General features: G+C 42.3%; 1 protein-coding gene across 4 annotated transcripts in view; it reads right to left on the reverse strand.

The window, feature by feature from the left end:
• The window catches only part of RGS7 (regulator of G protein signaling 7), a 504,778-nt gene that overhangs the window by 259,085 nt on the left and 225,987 nt on the right, over positions 1–19,706 (reverse strand). For all 4 annotated transcript variants that reach the window (XM_059715793.1, XM_059715792.1, XM_059715789.1 and 1 more), the window contains exon 3: positions 14,763–14,859. In XM_059715793.1, the coding sequence (XP_059571776.1) occupies positions 14,763–14,859 (97 nt within the window). The remainder of the gene's footprint in view (positions 1–14,762; positions 14,860–19,706) is intronic.

The raw sequence follows: 19,706 nt of genomic DNA on the forward strand, positions 1-19,706 counted from the left end.
CAGCAGTTAAGTGACTTGAGCCTTTGTGTCAGTGCGACTGCGGGGTGAGATAAATTTGTTCTGAGAGTGGATGCTCATGTTTTTGGTTTGCATTGAGACTGAAGGACTGGATTGTGCTGGTAGGCATGGAGGAAGCCACTGAGTAGGATGCCCAGGGGTATCGCAGATCCTAGGTGCTTTTATCACTAGGAAGACTCTAGTGGCAGATAACAGATACTGTGACCTGAGGGGCCCAGAGTCCACAAGAGATGGGATTGGAGCTGAGGACTAGGAGCTTAAGGTCCTGGTACTGTGGACCTTGGGTGGAATCACCTAGCCAGTGCAAAGTGGGCCAAGGCCAGGGTGCCTCAACCCAGAGCTGCCAGCTAAAGCTTCCTTTGCCCTTTAGAGACAGCCTTCCTGTCAAATTATAACATCAAAGCATGGCATGCAAGATAACAGGATGGGACTCTGAGAGGCTGAAGGGGACAATAAGATGGTAGGGTCCAGGTAATGGCCAGGAAGCATAGGCGACTGGTAGGGGGTGCATTGGGGTGCATATGCCCCCCCGATGGGGCTGGTGCCTCCCCAACAGCTGACACTGATGCTGCTGGTAGGGCTGGTGTCCCCTTTCCCCTGCTGACAGGGTCAGTGGCTCCTTCGGGTGCCCCCCCAGGTTCAGGAGGCACCACCCCAGCATTGGGCATGCTACACCCAGGCAAAACAAATCGAATATAAAAAAACTCAGCTGGAGTGGCATATCTTTGAAACACTCAGAGGGTACTTATGGCAGTTTAATACCCCTTAACTGATGACTGCTCTCATTTTAAATGCCTTTATGATGTCTTTATGGTAACGTACCAAGGCCATAAGTATTAAGTTGAACTGGCTGGTTGTTACATCTTACAATTAATGCTAAATCTATGCAATATCATGTGGTATTAAATGTAGAATGTGCTCTGAGCAGTCTCCCATTAAGGCTAAATACTAATCTCTGACCTTCACAGCTCTGACTTGCCTGTAGAGAGCTGAAGACCAGGGGCATGCCAGGATGCCTGGGTTCAACCTTTCCATAACTCTGTTAATTATCTGTCATATTGACTGCTGAAGTGCATAGATGGCAACTGAGAATGTGGCCCAACTTTACATAAGCACTATAAAAGAGAGTTTCTGCCCTAAAGAGTCACAGTCTAACTAGACAAAGGTGAGCAGGCCTTTGAAGCAATGTAGCAAGTCAGATTGGCAAAAAACAGTGCGCAATTTGGGAGGGAACAGCAGGAGGCAAGCAGCTGGGGTTTTCCTTAAATACATCCTATGGGTCAAGTCCTACTTCCCACTAGAAGCAAACAGAAAGGGCACAGAGTGCTTTTGAAAAAATGCCAAGCCTGCAGGAACATACCGCATGGTTCAGTCTTTGACAATTAACTGCTCCCAAGCAGTGCTGTATTGTTTTACCCCCTGCTTGCACTGATGGAAAGCCTGGCACGCTCCATATTCCCATCACACAAACCCTTCTCCTAACAGCTTCATGTTCCTGCTTCTTCTAGGACAGCGGTTCCAACCTTGGGGTCACAAAGATAAGAAATGGGATTGCAAAGACACTCAACAGTGTCAACTGATTATTATGAAAATCGCAGAAAAAAGTGGGAAAAAGCAGGTTTCCCTTGTGGGCTGGCAGAGTTCCAGCCTACAAGGGGCTGCTTGGGGCTGGTGGGAGTGGGAGGAGGGCAATCAGGATGGGGGCACCACGTGCATGCATGTGCACACATGCATGTGGCAGCCAAGCCAGCATGGAGAGCAGCTCTTGCAGCTGCCTCCAGATAAGCGTCTGGGAGGGGAAGGGCAGATTGAGGCACCCATGGGGAGGGAGGGAGTGGGCCAGAGCTGGGATTGAAGGTGCTGCCCAGCTGGACTAATGCATGGGACCCAGAGCCAGGCTAGGAATGCAGGGTTTGGCTGGCGGAGCAGGATGGAGCCATGGGCAGGCCCTCTGGGGGACAGCAGAGGGGGCTGGCTCCCTACCATCGCACACACTCCCATGGAAGGAAGCACAGAGAGGCACCTGCTTCCCAGATTTGTGTGCAGGCCTAGGGTGGATGCGGGCTGCTTGCTGTGGGCCCAGAGCTCCCTGCCCTGCTTTCCTCTGACCCACTAGGCCACGGAGGCTGAGGGGGAGGGCAGCAGGGCTTGGAGCCCCGAACCTGCAGCCTGCGTCCTTCCCTGCCTGGCTCCACTCTGGCTATGCTGTGCATGGGTGGAGGGGTGTTAATCTTCTATGCATCATTTTGGGGTCTCAAAAAATTTCTGAGGTTTAAATGGAGTCATGCTGAGGAAAAGGTTGGAAAGCACTGTTCTAGAAGCATGGAGCCAAAGTTACTGGGAAGGGGGCTAGTCTGGGTGAAGATGGTGTGTGGACACCCAGCAGGACTAAAAAGATTCAATAAAGGAGTTTGATGCTATTGAAGAAGACTTCACTCCAGAGCTTTGGTTTAATTTGCTATAGAGCATGCAGAATACTGGGTATAATCATTGAAAGTGTATTTCCGGGCTTTATTTCAAACAAACAGTATTGGGTTTTGGGGGGTTTTTTTAAGCAAGGAAAAAAATCCTGGGCAATCTAACAGTTGAGAAGGGTGGTGTTTGCCCCCCAGATAGATACTATCAAATGATCGTGTTTCTGAGAGACTCTCTCACTGCTCTTCTGCTCATACAGGCAAGAGAGTTGGTTTAAACACTTACCAGATTTTCAAATAATATAGGAAAACCATAAGCATTTTACCTGGTATCAAAACACATTCTAGAAGTGTACAAGGCACACATGAAACTTTCACCTTTTCAAATAAATAATAAAAGCCATTGAGAAAAAAATCAGACACATGAAAATGGGACTGTTTCTAGAAGAATACAAATCGGCAATCTGTAGAATGACACTAACTAAAGAAAGCAATAAACAGGGATCACTTAAATCATGACCAGCAATCTTTCTGGGTAATTGCTGAGCAGCACATAAAGGACAGGAAGAAAAACAACACTGAGTTGAAACTACAGAGGAAGATGAGACGAGCAAAAGAGACAGCAATTACCCACACTGGAAGTCAGCCAGGAAGTCAACCCTTATCTTGCTAGCTAAGCTACTGTATCTTTAACAATCATAAGTGACACTTCCAGCCACCAGTGCATGCAGCAATAAGTGAGAACACTCACTTATTCTCACATATAAATGGTTTTAATTTAAACAAATCTGCTACCCACAAGGTAGCTCTTAATACCCACATTCAAAGTACTTAATGCATTTCAAGCTAGGATGGACTGCCTTTCACACAACCTTGGCAGTCATCCAACTGACATCCCACATAGGTTTGAATATGATGCCAGGTTTATACCTGTGCACTCCTGACTGTTCTCAGATCATCCTGATGAAATGTCAACTCTCCATCTAAACGCTGGTTCATGCTCAGGGTTGGTCCACTTGCAGATGCAGCTGTGGAGTAGCACACACCAGCACTGGAGCACTGCAGCATTATGCCATGTCTCATTCAGCTGTTCTTGGGTTGCCTTGTCCTGTAAAGAGAGGTGAAGCCACAGGCAGCCCTTTCAAAGAACTACAGCACAAAACAAGCCTGAAAAGGCCAATGCTAAGCAAACGCCAGAACACTCCTGGGATACTATCTAATGATGTGACCAAAGAAAGAGCTCAAACAGGCTTGTACAGAAGACAAGGACAGATCCAGGACCTGTGGCAGTGCTCTGCTACCTCTGCTTACTACAAAAGAGCAGACAGGATTTTTTCCTATGATGCTACCAGGAGGCTCAATATATGAAAGACAGCACCAATAGCACAGATAAGAACATAAATCCTATATATTAATCAATCAAAGCTATAAACAAGGATCACTTCCTAATCAGCCAGGCATCTGATGGGGAAGAAGAGAAAATCTCCAGAGAATTTCAAAATCTACAGCACTAAGTAAAACCCTCAGAACACCAAGGATAATAGTATTTTACTATTAAAATAATAATAATAAAAATAATTGCTTACAAATTAACATTGATATTTTCCATCCAAATTATTTAAAAATAAAAAAATAATTCTGCCAAGCCTACTTGTATTAAAATCTGATGTCTTATAGAACAAATATTGGCTGATATACTAGGACTGGCTGCATCAACATTTAGGACAGAATAACTTGTATTTCAACAAGGGTGAACTAGGAAACTTACTGAGCTTCTACACTACCCCCTCCCGAAACCCCTGGTGTGTTATGGGCAATGGTGGTGGCTTGACCAATGGTAACCTCATGGCTAGTGCTCAAGTACCCCAAACAAGCTCTTTTATTGCTTGTTCCTTTTCCCTCAACTTTGTTACCTGTTTCCCTCCTCTGACGCACACACCCTGTTCTGCCATGGCACATTCAGGTCAGAAAAAGCCTTCAAAGAGAACATGTTTATAGGAATGTTTGATACCATTAAAAATGCTACCTAACTTAATGGTGTTCTTCCATCTATGTCCTGGATTTTGTTACAGTAGTCATTGAGGTGATTTTCACATCACAACATTACAAGGGGTACTTTAATAGTCTAATCAGTCAGTCAGCATGTGCATAATTGCCAAGGCATGTTATAGCATCCTCAGTGGCCACGTGCTTTGTCAGTGGGCAGTCATCAACAATATGCAACATGGTGTGTGTTTTGCTACAGCTACAGTCTGGGTTGTCATGAAAACCCCAACGATAGAGGTTGGCTACACTGTTGGCAATGGATCAGAGTTCACATCGAGCCAACCATCAGTTCCTGCTCCATACCAGGGAAACCAGTAATTCTCCTCACAACCCAAATTCTGAGAATTTTTTGTGGAAGCCCAGTGTTACTACCACTGACTACCCAGACATTGTGCAAGCCTATAGCATTCATGCCATTGTAAGATTCGGAGTGCAGACCCAAATTTAATGCTGAAGGTCTGTCAGCTGCCAAGCAAAGCCTAATAATATTCTAATTATAACACTTTTCATAGCATAGCATCACATGGGTGTGAAACCCCAATATTTTGTTTCTCTTGAATGCACAAGGTCCTGAAAAATTGCTGCAGGGCTCTATTGTATTGCATTTTGCATGTCTGCATAGAGCACCTCAAGCAACATCACATATGCCACCACCTGCATCTGCTGCATCTGGGCTATCTGTAAGAATGAATGAACACCAATTTGATAGCTGCAGAAAGACACAAAAGCCTGTGGCAGAACACTTAAACCCCCCCTGGAGACTGCATCATCGGCCACAGGATTTCTGTTCTCAGGCAGAAAAATTGTTAAAACCAGTTACAATGGGAAATAGCAGGAAAAGAAATCATCCACAAATTTCCCCTTCATCAGGGGACATCAAATGGTATTTATAGTTTAAACAGGGACTATGGATTCTTATCTCATCTCATTACTTGGATTAGCTTTTGTGACCCCTTTGTTCCTATGGGTTTAATGTATGTTTGTCTTTCCTGCTCACTTCCCCTCTGCCCTCATCTCTCTCCATCTCCCCACCCCTTGTCATTTGTATTCTTTTGCTCTACTTTCTGCACATCCTTTTACAAAATCTGATAAAGCAAGCTTCACCCCAGAAAAGCCTGTGCTTTAGATACCTTATTTAGTTAGCCTATAAATTTACATATCCACCCAGCCTTTTGACTGACTTCAGACTAACCACTCTCCACCAATCCACAGTAATCAGCCACCATTTAAAACATTCCCAGTTTACAATGGGGTTCCTAGTAGCAGGGCTCCTAGGCAAGCACAAGTGAAGACAATTTTCTACCTTCCCAAGGCAGGGAAAACACAAAGGAAACCCTGTTAAAAGCGAGGCGAGGTATTTTCTCATTGCAGTCACGGAGACTGAACAAAGAACTGTAACTACTTGTCTTTTAGCTCCTCCATTTACTGTACCTCAAGTGCCAAGGCCCTTGAGGATGAAGCTAACCAGTTGTTGAACACCCAGCCCTGATGAAGGGGAAGAAATACAGGACAAAGGAGTGAATGTTCAGCAATCTTACAACAGCCTCTTAGAAGAGATTCAAAGGCAGCTGAAGGCTAGAGGGGGCTAGTCCTGAAGGACAACTGGGGATAAAAAGAGTTGGGTCATAAGCAGCTGACAGAACAGAACCTCATTTTGGCCCAGCAGAGCACAGACCTGATTTATTAGACTGCTGAAAAGGATACGGGCACGTAGAAGCTGTTCTTTATTTCTACAGGTTTCCCACAGACAATGTCACGTGCCAGTCCTACCGAGTGCCAACCTACTGAGAATACTGCTTTGCACAGACTTTACCAAACCAAAGGCCCTTTACTCCCTGGGCCTAGACTACACAGCACAGCAGCTAGGAGAGTGAACTGGGAGAGCCAAACTTCAAAACACTTGAACTCCATCTTCTAAAGGCCTCTTCCCACAACATTCAGAGAAAAGTGCTCCAGCTACAAGCTAAACACCTAAACAAACAATGTCATCTCCCTCTCACACACATAATCCACTGCTATCTGTGTGGGCCGGGCCCCGATCCCGCCCTCGTCGCCATGCGCGGCAGTGATTCCAATCCCATTCCAGCCGCCATGGACAAGCCGGGGGCGAACCGGGGTCGTACCAGACCCGTCTCTGGTGCACACGGGCTGTGGCCAGCAGCCCGGGCACGCGGGGTGGGAGAAAACCGCGGAACCGCTTGCGCACATGAATTAGAATTAGTCACGGAGGCGTAACGGTTGATTGAAAAGATTGTTTACTTACACCTAAAGATGGTATTGGTGTAGGCTGGACAGGTTTCCAGGCACAGCTCCCGCTTGAACCCTCGTTGGAGGATTCTGACAAAACGATTGCTCCCACGGAGTTTGCTAGGCTCCGCGGGTCCGGTTAAGTTGGGTTCGAAAAGTTTCCCTGGAGTTATTCAGGCTCCACAGGTCCGATAAGTTTTCACCGGAGTTTGCTAGGCTCTGCGGGGTCCAAAATTACAGGAAAGGGATACGTCTAGGATTGCGCTCGGCGACAGGGAGAGGCGAGAAGCGAAAGCTCCATAGGCTCGGTTCTATTGCCTCTATTGCCTGCTTAGGGGAGGCGCGTCGGGTCCGTGAGGGTCCACAGCGCTTGGAGATCTTCACACAGAATATCTCTCTCTCCTCCCTCCTCCGGCTTGGGCGGAAACTACCCAAGCCTTTTGTACGGCTAGCAAGCCAATCACTAGCCGCCACATGTGCCTAAATTAGGAGTCGGCCAATAACATGGCGCGGACCCTAATACAAATGGTGAGAACTTCTTTACAGAGTGTATCACTACAATGCAAAAGAGATGCATACTGCAAAGAAGCTGCAATTCGGCGGGAAATCCCCCGTTGTACCAGAGCTCTCTCTAGCAGCAGAGAGCTCTACCGTGCAAAGAAAGCAACACATTTGGTGGGAAATAATTTAGCAGTGCCGAAGCACACACACAAAGAAAAAATCACAACTTTGGGTTGTGACACTATCATGTAACTGCTCAATGATAGTTAAACAGATCCTTTCTACTATCCAGGTATCTGGTATAGTTCTCATGAACCAGGGAAGCAGAGGGTAAGATATATCAGTCAGAACGATAGGGGAAAATCTGAACAATGCAAGTGACTATTGCAGTCCCAGGAGCAAATATTCTGTCTTTTATTACAGAAAGTAGTTACATGTTTCTAAAGATGCCAACATCATGAATCATTCCAGATCACTGTGCATTGCTGTTGGTGAGGCTGCCAACATGATCAACCAGGGTAAGGAAACCCTTTCTATTTTCTAAATTCTGAGGCCCTTTCTGGTGAGCAAACAATGGCTGCATAAGTACCATCAATATCCCAAGTTAAATTTGGGAGCCCTAAGCATTCAAACCCACCAGTAACCTCCTGTGTATTGCCATGTTTTACAACCCATGCCTTTAACACCTTTTTCAAATAAGTGTATACCTCAATATCAATAACCTCAAGAGTCAAGCTGCTCACACCTAACGAGTTAGGTGCTCACATAGGTTGGGGGGGGAGGGGGAACGGGACGCTTGAACTTTGAGTTGACAAGGACACTGTAGGTTGTTCTTGTGCTGGTTGCCATTGCAGAGGGTCTGGGGTAAAGAACATGCAACTTTCTAAAAATGCATTTGTGGTGCTTTGGGCCTGACTGTTTTAGAAAAGAGCACAGGTTCAAAGGAAAATGAACTATGTCAAGACAGAAGAGGAATCATGCAGAAATATGTACACTTATTACATGCCCTAGAGTGTGCTTGAGAAAAGATCCAGAATGCACAGAGGTCTTCATCAGGACGACCCAAACCCAATGCTACACGCTTATTCCTAAAGATGTTCTTGATACAGATAATCAATTTCTTTGGATTGAAGTGGGACACAGCTAGCTGAGAAGATCCAAACAGTGTAGAATATCTATCCCATGATAATCAACGCCCAAAAACTCAAAATGAGAGAAGTTTTTAAGACCTGGCTAGACAAGCCCTCGATTGGCATGATATAGTTGCGGACAGTCCTGCATTTGAGCAGGAGTTTGGACTAGATGACCTCCTGAGGTCCCTTCCAACCCTAATTTTCTGTTTAGTCTATGGGCATCTTTACATATGCTCTTGGGGTAGGAGGGAAGGGCACTTCAGAGCGGCTCCCGAGAACTGCTCCAATTAAAGCACCCACAGCATCTCATGTATTCAGCATCCTGTGCTTCAAAATGGCAGCAGGGCTGCTTTAACTAAAACTTATTTGACGAGCTTTAGTTAAAAGTGCCCCTGCAGCCATTTTGAAGTGCAGGGATGCTAAATACAAGACATGTCGATGCTAAATACGCAATTTGCTAATTAGGACACTGCAGCAGACTCAATTAATTGATTGTGGTAAAGACTCGATTAATTGAGCCTGCTCCAATGCCATGCAATTGCAGCACATCAGAGCGGGCATCCTGCACATCTACAGGCCTGGCGGAATTCTAAGTGTAGACAAGCCCTTAGTTTGTGAGGTCTGAAAGCTCTTAGTTTGTGAGATCAAAAACTGAGCATGTTGCACTGTAAGAAGTGGATTTTGCAGCATTTTAATGTTGCCACTGGTTGTCACAGAACTATGAAAATGCACCACAATCATGTTATGCTGATCAGCATTATGTGACTGAATAATCAGGGGGCAACATGAGTTGCATGTCAAAGTAGTCAGCGCCCAAAGCTAAAAAACTTCTGGCAGGTCTTTCAGGCTGAGCCCCGCAGGAACTGGGCCAGTGTGCCTTACTCATCCTCCTTAGTGTTCATATACGACTGTTTATATGATTATAGCTCTATTTGACTTTGTCAGGCATTACATGATTAACTGTAGTTAAGTGCATATTGAGAAACAGAACTCCATCTTCATGCAGAAAAATTTGCATGAGTCTCTTCCTATAAATGTTGCTAGGTATCATAGGCACCAACTTTTATTTTGGGGGTGGGGGCTAAGATGATGAACATGTAGAAAGTTGTATGCATTTCAGGTAACAGTCCTCTTCCTGAGGGGGGCCAGGGCTCTCAGTCCGTCATATACTCAACACTTCTGGTAGTTATTATGTGCACATGTGTCCCCATGTCCTAAGAAGTGAGTTATAGGAGCATGCTGGGTGCTGCCAACACTCCTATTATCTTCCTCTGTTTTCAGAGGCTTATAATTGGAAACTAAAAATGTTTAGACTGAGACTTGTCACATAAGGCCTTGATCCAAGAGCGGACTTCTTTGTAGAATTAGGAAATATTTGGATTAAGCAGTTCGGAAAATAGGGCCCAGTTAATCTCTGATTTAATACCATTAAGTTCTGTAGAGTTATTCCTCCCTGAATTTTGCCTTTAAACAAAATTATTTGGTATTATAGTTACAAATTCACAGCATCACACACACACACAGACATACCCAGATGCAGAAGATGCATAGATCCTGTGGATTCATATTCTTTGTATTCTAGGAGTTTTAAAGAATAGCTTAAAAAACAGACTGTCATGCAATTGAAATTTGCCAATCAATTTTTACTCTTAAAGAGAAAAAAAAAAATCTAAATGGTAGTTTTAAAATTAAGTTGTTTATGTGCAAACCATGTCAGTAAAAATACACCTGTTCTATACAAGTGCATTAAGTTGTATAACTTCCCTTTCTGCATAAAGGCTGGTATACTCCTTCATTTAATATAACTATGAAATAATTATGAATTAATATGTATTTGACATTGTATTTCTAAAACCTAAAATGAATGACTATAAAAGTGCCAAATTCCAATCACAACATTTGATTGAAAATGTAAAGATGGATACAATTCTTAATTTAACATTTTTCTAAATTTTAGAATTTACAGTATTCTGAATAAAAGTGAGCGCCATTTGAGATAACCTTTTGCTTTGTTATGATAGGTAATGTGTAATAAGACTCAATGAAGAAAAAAAAAAGTATTTTCTCTGGTCCCTGACCGATGTTAAAATAAAGGTACATTGGGAAGTTATGAGATCCTGCATTAGATCCCATTGTGCCATATTGCCAGTGCAGAAGTTCCCCTGCACCATCAGGCAGCAAGCTAGGTAATTAAGCATACATATCCTGGATTTTAAAAAAATATTAAATCAAATGGCAAGTTGTTTTACTTAACAACAACAACATACAGCATTATTCTAAAATATCTTATTGTATGTCACATAGGGGTGTGGGTTGAACATAGGGGTGTAATTTTTTCAAAATACTTAATTTGGTCTAATAAAGATTCACCCAAAGAACCTTGTCTGTGCATGTCACATAGAGCGCCTCTACATGTTCAGGTAAGGTCACAATGAGATCTGATGCATAATTCACACAATTGTGCCTCCTGCCATGCCACATGTGCATGGCAGGAGGCATGATTGTGTGGATCATGTGCATAGCAGGAAGTGCAATTGTAGAATTGCATGTTAGATCCCATCACACCTTATCACCGGTGCAGGAGGAGCATGGGTTTGTGATACTAGGCTCGCTCTGCACCAACTTCCTTGGTTGTGAGCCCCACAGCTGATGGGGCTCACAGTGGGGGCAGCGTTCCCCACATTGTCCCTGCTGTGAGCTCTGCAGTCAACATGGGCTGCAGGACTCACAGCAGGGGCAATACTAGGAATTCTTCTACCACTGCAAGCCTCATCGGCTAAAGGACTTGCAGTGGGGGGCTGTGGAGCTCACAAGAGGGTCAGTGAGGAGAACTCTGCCACTGCTGTGAGCCTTGTGATGTACACAGCTCGCAGTAGTGGTAGCATTCTCCCTGCTGCCCCCTCTGTGAGCCCTGCAGCCAAAGAGGTTTCCAGCAGTGGGAGCGTTCCTGTTGTTGCCCCTGCTGCAAGCCCTACAGCTGACAAGGTTCACAATGGGAGCAGCACCAGGAATACCACTTTCATTGCAAGCCTTGTCGGCTGCAGAACTGTCAGCGGGTAGTACGTCCCCGTCACTGGAAGCCCCTTAGCTGATAGGGCTCCCAGCCACAAGAGAGCACTTAACCACACATTCAATTAATGGTGTGATTAAAACAAGCTACAAAATTATAACAATTTTTTTTGTGAAATAACATTGTAGCTTTTCTTTTATCATGCCACTAATTGGTTGAACATGTAGCTGGGTCGCAACTTTAGACACAATTAACATGCTTAAAGTACAACATGTAGAGGGGGGCATATTACAGGGGGGATCAGAGCAAATGAAAAAAAGTGTGATGTAAGTTGCACTTTTTGACTTTAATCTAAACAGACAGAATGAATGCATGCAGTGTGCCTACACTGTCTATGTGGGGGCCAACTTGAAAGAGAATGATCATGGTGTTTGTCACTTTTTACCTGTGAAATTTGATTTGTTCAACTATTCACAAGAGTTAAAATATATTTCAGAATAAATATTTCCCTAGCAAAATGTTATGTTGCTTAGGGTTAAGGCATTATATAATAGAAGGTGCTGGAACCATTCTCCTAGTCTGCACCTTTCACAGTCCTTTAAAACGGTGGAGGGGGCCGCAGGAAGACGAGGAGACGCCACCCGAGCAAGACAGGTGACAAGTGCAAGGAGTGTCCAGGTAAGAAACAGGGGTCTGGATAGTCTTCCTAATCGGGGGGTGGCAAGCACAGCTATGCAAGGCCTTAAATGCCTGCATACCAATGCTCAGAGTATGGGGAACAAACAGGAGGAGCTCAACCTCAGAATAGCCAGTTCAAACCCAGACATAGTGGGGCTTACAGAAACGTGGTGGGATTCATCCCATGACTGGGCAGTTAGCATTAAGGGCTATAGGCTCTACAGGCAGGATAGAGAAGGAAGGAAGGGGGGGCTGGCGCTCTATGTCAAAGAGCAATACACATCCTCTGCCAGGGAAATGGGGGCAGAGGAGGGGCAAGCTGAAGTGCTCTGGGTCAAGATACAAGGGGGTCGTGGGGAGAGGGATTTAATGGTGGGGGTCTACTACAGACCCCCAACAAAGGGGAGGAGCTGGACTGTGAATTTTCGGGCCAGCTTGCAGAGGCACTTAAGGCAGGGGATGTAGTTGTCATGGGTGACCTAAATTACCCAGACATCTGCTGAGAGGAGCAGTCAGCCAGATCGGACCATTCCAGGAGGTTCCTGGCCAAGATACAGGACCTTCACTTAACCCTGGACGTGCACAGTCCCACCAGAGGAAATGCCCTGTTGTACCTGGTCCTGGCCACAGGCGATGATCTGGTAAGGGGGCTCCAGGTCCTGGACCACCTGGGTGAAAGCGATCATCGCTTGCTGGAATTCATCATCCAGCGCAGGGTGTCAAGGGCTTGCAGCAAGGCAGTAGCCCTAGACTTCAAGAGGGCCAACTTCAACAAGTTGAGGAGATTGGTGGGAGAGGCGCTGGGGTTCTCGAGGGCAGGGGAACTCAGTGCCCAAGATGAGTGGCTTGCAATATACACTAATCTATATAGATCTCATACCAACAACTGTATATCCATGATACAGCCCTGCAGTCATCCCTTTCCATGTCAAGCAACACTATATTAAGCTTTAACTATAGAGAGTCATCTATTAACTTCCACAATATTTAAAAACAAATTTTATCTACTTGACTGGATAATTCCTAAACAGATGTATATCAGTAAACATGCTATACACATGCCATATAAAATCTGTGGACAGTGGACACACACAGCTTCCTAATAATTATTATATTCTGGTCACTAAACATCATTGTGCTCCTGAACCATATTATCATATCCTGTTCCAAAGGTAGGAACCCTTAATATATTAGTTAAAGAATGCCCATTACTTTTAGCAAAGTTGAGCAGTTTGGTTTCCATGGAGCGAAGGGTACTGCCATATGTACATATTTATTTATAAGTTATCTACTTAGTTTGTGCGGTTATGTACTCAAGTTATCTGTAGTCCCACAATACTGCAAAACAGAGACATTCTGAACAGTGGTAAATAAGTTATGTTCAGAATTCATGAAAAATCAAAGTCCTTTATTTTTATCATCAGATAGTGAAAGGTACCAAAATTATATCTGATGCACAAAATAGAGCAAGGAAAAATAAACACTGACTTAATGATAATCCTTGTTATCTATGTAGGAAGTTTGTTTATATAAATGAGGTACTTTTTTTAAATAATGCTTTTACAAGCATGACTCTTTGTGGGCTTGACAGTCAAAGAGAAGCAGAACAAAGTAGTCACTATAAAACCTTTTTGGAAACTGTACAGCCTACAAGTTTCTGAAATATAAAGCTCCATTTATGAGGGGCCAGTTTGTGTTGTTTCTCATAGCTGAGAATTAACTTTGTCTTCAGCAGTCCTAATCACAAATACAGACAATTCAGAAGTTATAAAGTGAGAGATGGAACATTTGTACTATTTATTTTCTTTGATCAGGTTACCTTCTCCACTACAAAAACTATTTATACCTTTATTTATGGTTAGATTTGCCAGTGGTATACACTTAAAAGAAATTCTATGGTCATTTGGTAGAATTAAAAGGTTTTTCTTTTTTCTTTTAAAAAAGAAAAACATTCAATTGAAGTGGATATTTGCACTCATAAAAGATAGATGTGGATTAGTTATAAACCTGGTAGGTGCTATGAAAGTTTCCATGAACATCTCAGACTTCTCTAAGATTTTTGATATTTAGAATTCAGCCTCTCTTGGGCATAGATACCATGAAACCATGTTACTCATTCTATGATTAATATTCACAAGGCATAAATAGTACATACAAAACAAGACAAAGAAACATCTTTGCGCTTGAACTATTAAGATTGAATTCATAGCCATCATGCCTCTGATCAGAAGGTAGTTTTCTATGGGAGTCAATGAAAGAATTCCACTATTAGTGCCACATGGCATGCTAAGCAATGCAACTTCCTTTGCCGCAGCAAATATGGCAGTTATTTTCTTGATAATATTGGACTAGACAAATAAGCAAACTTACTGCACTCATAATTTAAATTTGTTTTATAATCAGATTTGAAACGCAATGGTTACACTAACATACTGCCTTTCAGTATTCATTGCCTTAAGTCACAGAACACTTTACAAAAAAACCTGTGTGTAAATCCTTTCCAGCACATAAGAAACTACATAACAATGCTCAACATTGGCCTATTGTCCAACAATTCAAATTGTCAATGGATTCACATTTTCTTCCAGATCAGATATGTTCATGGATTAAAAAAATAAAAAGCTTTTGTTAAATAGTTTATTTCTGCATAAACACCCCTTTGTACCGGCTAGAGCCAAATGGTTTGAGCAGTACAAAACATACTTTGAATCTTACCTGAAAAGACACTGGGAATCTTGGAAAGAAAACTTTTAACTGTACGAATAGGAATCCCATTTTTCTCATCTTGCATACGGGCTATGACGTCTTCCATCTGAACATATAGAAAGAAAAAAGAAGAAGAAACAAAATTAGAATTTTCTTTCCCTGCCAGAAATCTGTTCTCTGAGAAATCTTAATCCAGTCTCTCAGAAAAGTGTCCACTAACTGCATTTGACCATTTTCAATTGTATTTTATTTTAATAGGGTAAAAGGCCACAAGATCTTTATTCAAGGACAACATTAATACAGTCAGAGTCTGTGCTCTGATCTCTCGAGAAAGAAATGCTGAGGCAAAGCAGAGGGCTTTTTTCTGAAGTGCTATAAGCCATTGTTGGAAAAGGAACCTCACATTCTATTAATGTGATTGCTATTGTATCAAATATAAAAAGGCAAACTAGATTTCAGAGTATCTAAAGCAGCTACCTAGGTGCTCCCTCTCTCTCTCAGAAGCTTCCAACACCGTGCTATAATGGCAGTTCACCTCATATGCCTTTTAGAAACTGTTACAGCTGTTTCCTCTATTTAAAGGCCCCAGGCCTTGATTTTAAATGCGTTGAAAGTACTAGCTCTCTTGAAGCCAGACCTATGAAGCTGTTTTAGTGATTTACACAGTGTTAAAAAAGGCTATTTGAAATTAAAATAAAGCTTTAAAGTCCAAAGCAAGATCTATTTTCTCTTCCCTCTTGAGATCAAGAGAAAAAATAGGAGGAGATAGGGGAAATTATATGGTGGGTTTTGCCTCCCCCAAAACTCCGACAACTAGAACACAGTTCTGTTTTAGTGGCTATCTAGAAAGAGTTTCCACTTTCCTTTTCATACTGTTTTTGGTATTTTTACTGTAGCACATATTTCATGTCTAACTATATTTTAGAACTGATATAGAGCTGCACCTACCATAATTCAAGCCCCTCAAAAATAGTGACTACATTTGAAGTATGAGCAAACCATTTTCTTTGAAATTCCTTGCAGATAACTTGTATAATACAATTTATCAATCTTTATCCTGCTTTGCTACAGGCTTTATTAATATTTAGCAAAGTATAACAAATTATTTCTCCACTTGTGTAAATTAAAAAATATCCAGTTACGAGGAAAATATTTCACCTTTATCCTTCCCATAATTTCTAACATCAATTATATAATTCAAGCTCCAGGAAAAAAAAATCTTTGTTTCTTCATGACTATATATATTGTAGTTACAAAGAATATTTGGAGAACAACTTCTTTTGCATATGCATATGTATTATGCATGAACAACTCAATGGTACTGATAAAACATAATACATATATACATGTGAGTACATGTTATAAGTTAAGTGCAGAACAAAATGTAGAAGACTAGGGTTAATGGCTGCAGTTATTCAAAGTCATTGTGAGAGAGAGAAATTAATCAGCTGTGATTGTCAATCATATGAACTTATGAAAACAAGTGCATGATGTGTATTTTGATCAACCTTATTTAGAAAATTAGTTATTAACAACAAATCTTAATATTAAGTACTTTTAAAGTCAATAAAAATAATACCATTAACCTCAATGGCAGTATGTCCTAAATATGATAGGTGCCTTGAGGCATTAGGGCAATGGTTCAGGGGGATGGCAAGGGTTAACTGGTTTCTAAAAGCCTGTTTGTGACCATTTTCTTCAAGGCCCACTGTGTCTGAGGCCAATGGACAAGCGGGCATACACAAGTTGAGAAACTGAAGAAATGCACCACACTGTTCCATAATGTGAGATAAGGTAGCATTAGGCCACAGTCCCTTGAAATTCCTGGTTTGGGGGAACAGACCTAATTAAGAGACTGGTAAATAAACAAATTAAGATGTGTGCATGAGATGGGTTTGTTGAAACAAATATGCTGACAGGACAGAACGTGGACAGTATAACAACCACAGGAAGACCAAGCAACAATGCTCAGAGATAGTCAGAGGGAACAAAAGGTTAAAAAAGGAGGGATTTCAGAGCAGAAAAGTGTCCCCAAAAGGGGAAACCAAGTTCACCTTGGACAAAGGGCACACCACCCGCCTGTTTCATGCCCCCCAACTGAGCAGGGTGGAGGGGTCTGGCGGGGGGGCGGGATGGATCAGCCCTTAATCTTCAGGCTGCTGATGTCTGACATTCAAGAGAAAACCTCAAGGTGAAGCTTATGTACTGACCAGATGTACCTTCCCTCTGACAGCCCTAGGACTGGTACATATCGATTCTGTTTGTCTTGTCTGCATTATTCTTATCTGCTATCATTGTGTATCAATAAAATTCACCTATTAGCAAATGAAGAAGTCGTGGTCAGTGTAAGGGTTTGGGTCTGCCCAGAACAAGGTATCTAGGTCATCCAGTGTTAGAGATGTCAGTAGAAAAATGTTTACTTTAAATTATATATAAGTTTCTGACAACAGGGCAGATGAGTCCCACTGAAATAAAAGGGCATTACAGAGCAGATCATAACCTTAAAGTCCATAATATAATACTTTCATACAGTAGGATTCCTGGCAGCACTGTATGTTACCACTTAGACTTTGTTCTTGTGTAAAAATTGCAGATTAAAAGAAAGTGATCAAAATGTATTTTCTATTGTAGCAAGCATCATTACAGTGAAAAACACAAAGCTGACACACAAATGTTACATTTAGACCTACATGAAGTTGCCTTTCTCCAGTATTCCCAAGGATGCAGAAATCCAAAGCCAGATGTTATTTGTGCTGTTGGTACTCAGTGTCGTCACAGTGTACGGCGTAAGATTCTACTTGACATCTACATACATTTTCCCACCTGTTCTCCAGGGACAAGCTTTAGACTGCATGGAAACTTACTATAGTATTAGCCTTTACATTCTTACTTTAAATGGAAGGGAAGCCACAGGGGATGTTGGAGTAACTAAGTAATAAGCAAAAGTATGTACAAATGTTTACTGAACCTGGTCTATGATCACACAACTTACTTTAAGTTGCATGACCAGGAGTGGCATATACAACTAATTCAGTAGTGTTGGGAGCTGGGTTGAAAACCCAGTGTAAGTAATTTGGGAAGGGATTAGGGGGGAATAGCAGGTCTGTGGAGGGGAGGGAGTGGGAGAATCAGGGGGGCTAGTGGGTCTGTGGGGCAGAGTTAGCAGGTCTGCAATAGGGGTTGTCTGTCTGAGGATGAAAGGGTTAGGGGTCTAAAAAATAGCCTGATGGGGGGGGAGCTGGAGCATAGGAATAGCACAGCCCCAGGTCTGGGGAGAGCAGCTGGGTTTCTCAGCCCTGGGCTGCGCTCCAAATACATGCAGTTGTTCAACAGAGCCTGTTAACTTGTCCCTCACTAAAATTAGTTCACCTTCTTAGGGGAACTTAGATTGGACCTGCCATTTTTGACCCAATTTAAATCCCCAAAGTGCATTCAGATATGGGCATTTAGATCAACTTAACCCTAGTTCAGTCAATCTAAACGTACCATCTGTACGTACCCCCAAGGTTCTTCTGTTCTTGCATAAAAATGTCTCCCTTGCACCTCTGACAAAGAAGTCACTCCAATATATTGTTACATTTCTGAAGTGAATATTCTTCATTCAGGAGGTTGCTGAAGGTCTAGATACTCTCAGAGTGGACTGACTGGCCTGATCACCATTCACTGTTTATAATGTAAGCAACTCTGAATGTTTTGAACCTTTGTATAACAGAATACCCATTTCCTAACTAGTTACAGTAGCTGTGGGATTCTTTGTATGTGATTAGTTAGACTACAAAGCCTAAATTGTCTAGTCTCAACTCACAAAAAATAGCTTAAGATCCCTTGGTTTCTGCAATCTCTGTACAACAGTAAATATAAGAATTTGGGGAAACTGTAAAGTGAAAGAAAAACTTTTGGCTTAAGCCTCCAAACATCTAATTCAATGCATCTCAGTGCACAGCTAAACCTTTGTCTTCTGTTTTCCCCAATTTAAATTCAGCTAATGCATCATCTCGTCCACTGCAAAACATTATGCCCTCATTTAATTATATTTGAGAAACAGTACTTAAGACAGCTTTCCTCCACTGTTCATCAATATTGATTGAAGCAATGTAAAGGATAGGGTAGCTTAATTAAAGTGAATCCCTTTCTAATTTTGCTCAATAAATCTGATCCGGAAAACACATTCTTCTCTTAATACCAGTAGTTTACCTTCCTGGTGTATCACTGTTAAGTCACCTAACTGGATGTTTAAAAATGAAATAAAAATGAATCTGTGTTTTCTCAGTATTAGATGGTGAGGATGATAAAGGAACTGTGCCTAGCTGTATAAACTAGAGCAGCTCTGACAATATATATAGGGTTTTTGTTTTAACTTTCTTTTTAAGTAAGACCACCAACTTGCTCCTGCTCAAAAACACTCAGTATACAGAAGGCCTCATGCTTTTTTGGGTTGGGGCAAGGAGGAAGGGGGGCAGGGAGGTAACCACCTTACAAATGTGTTTCTCTTGCTACTTTCAAAGCATCCTAATATGGAAATCGCAGAGAATGGCTCATGTTGCAAAGTTGCTACAAAATTGCACTTTTATAACTAAAGAATCTGTGAATCCCATTGCTGTATATAGAGTGACACGGAGGTCACAGAGAGATGTATATTTGTAGCGCAAAATACGCCGTTTTTGCACAGCAAAAAGCAAATATATATCTGTTTAAGTGGTTTGTAGAGGGAAAAAAAAATGTTACTTCTTCCCAATTGGAGTTTCTTGGCAAAAAGCACAACATAAATGCACCTCTTGGTTTGCATTGCAAGTATCTGTTTGGATCATATCCGCATCTCTGGCCCTATCTAAAGTGTCAGAAAGGGCACCAAGCAAGAAATCTCTAGTGATTGATTCTATGTGTGGGTACTTGAAAGTCAGCTGAGCACAGCTCAAGGTTCCTGTAATTTTTAAATGCCATGACTTGGTTGAA

Source organism: Alligator mississippiensis, chromosome 1 (genome assembly GCF_030867095.1).
Source record: "Alligator mississippiensis isolate rAllMis1 chromosome 1, rAllMis1, whole genome shotgun sequence".
Classification (NCBI taxonomy): Eukaryota; Metazoa; Chordata; order Crocodylia; family Alligatoridae; genus Alligator; species Alligator mississippiensis.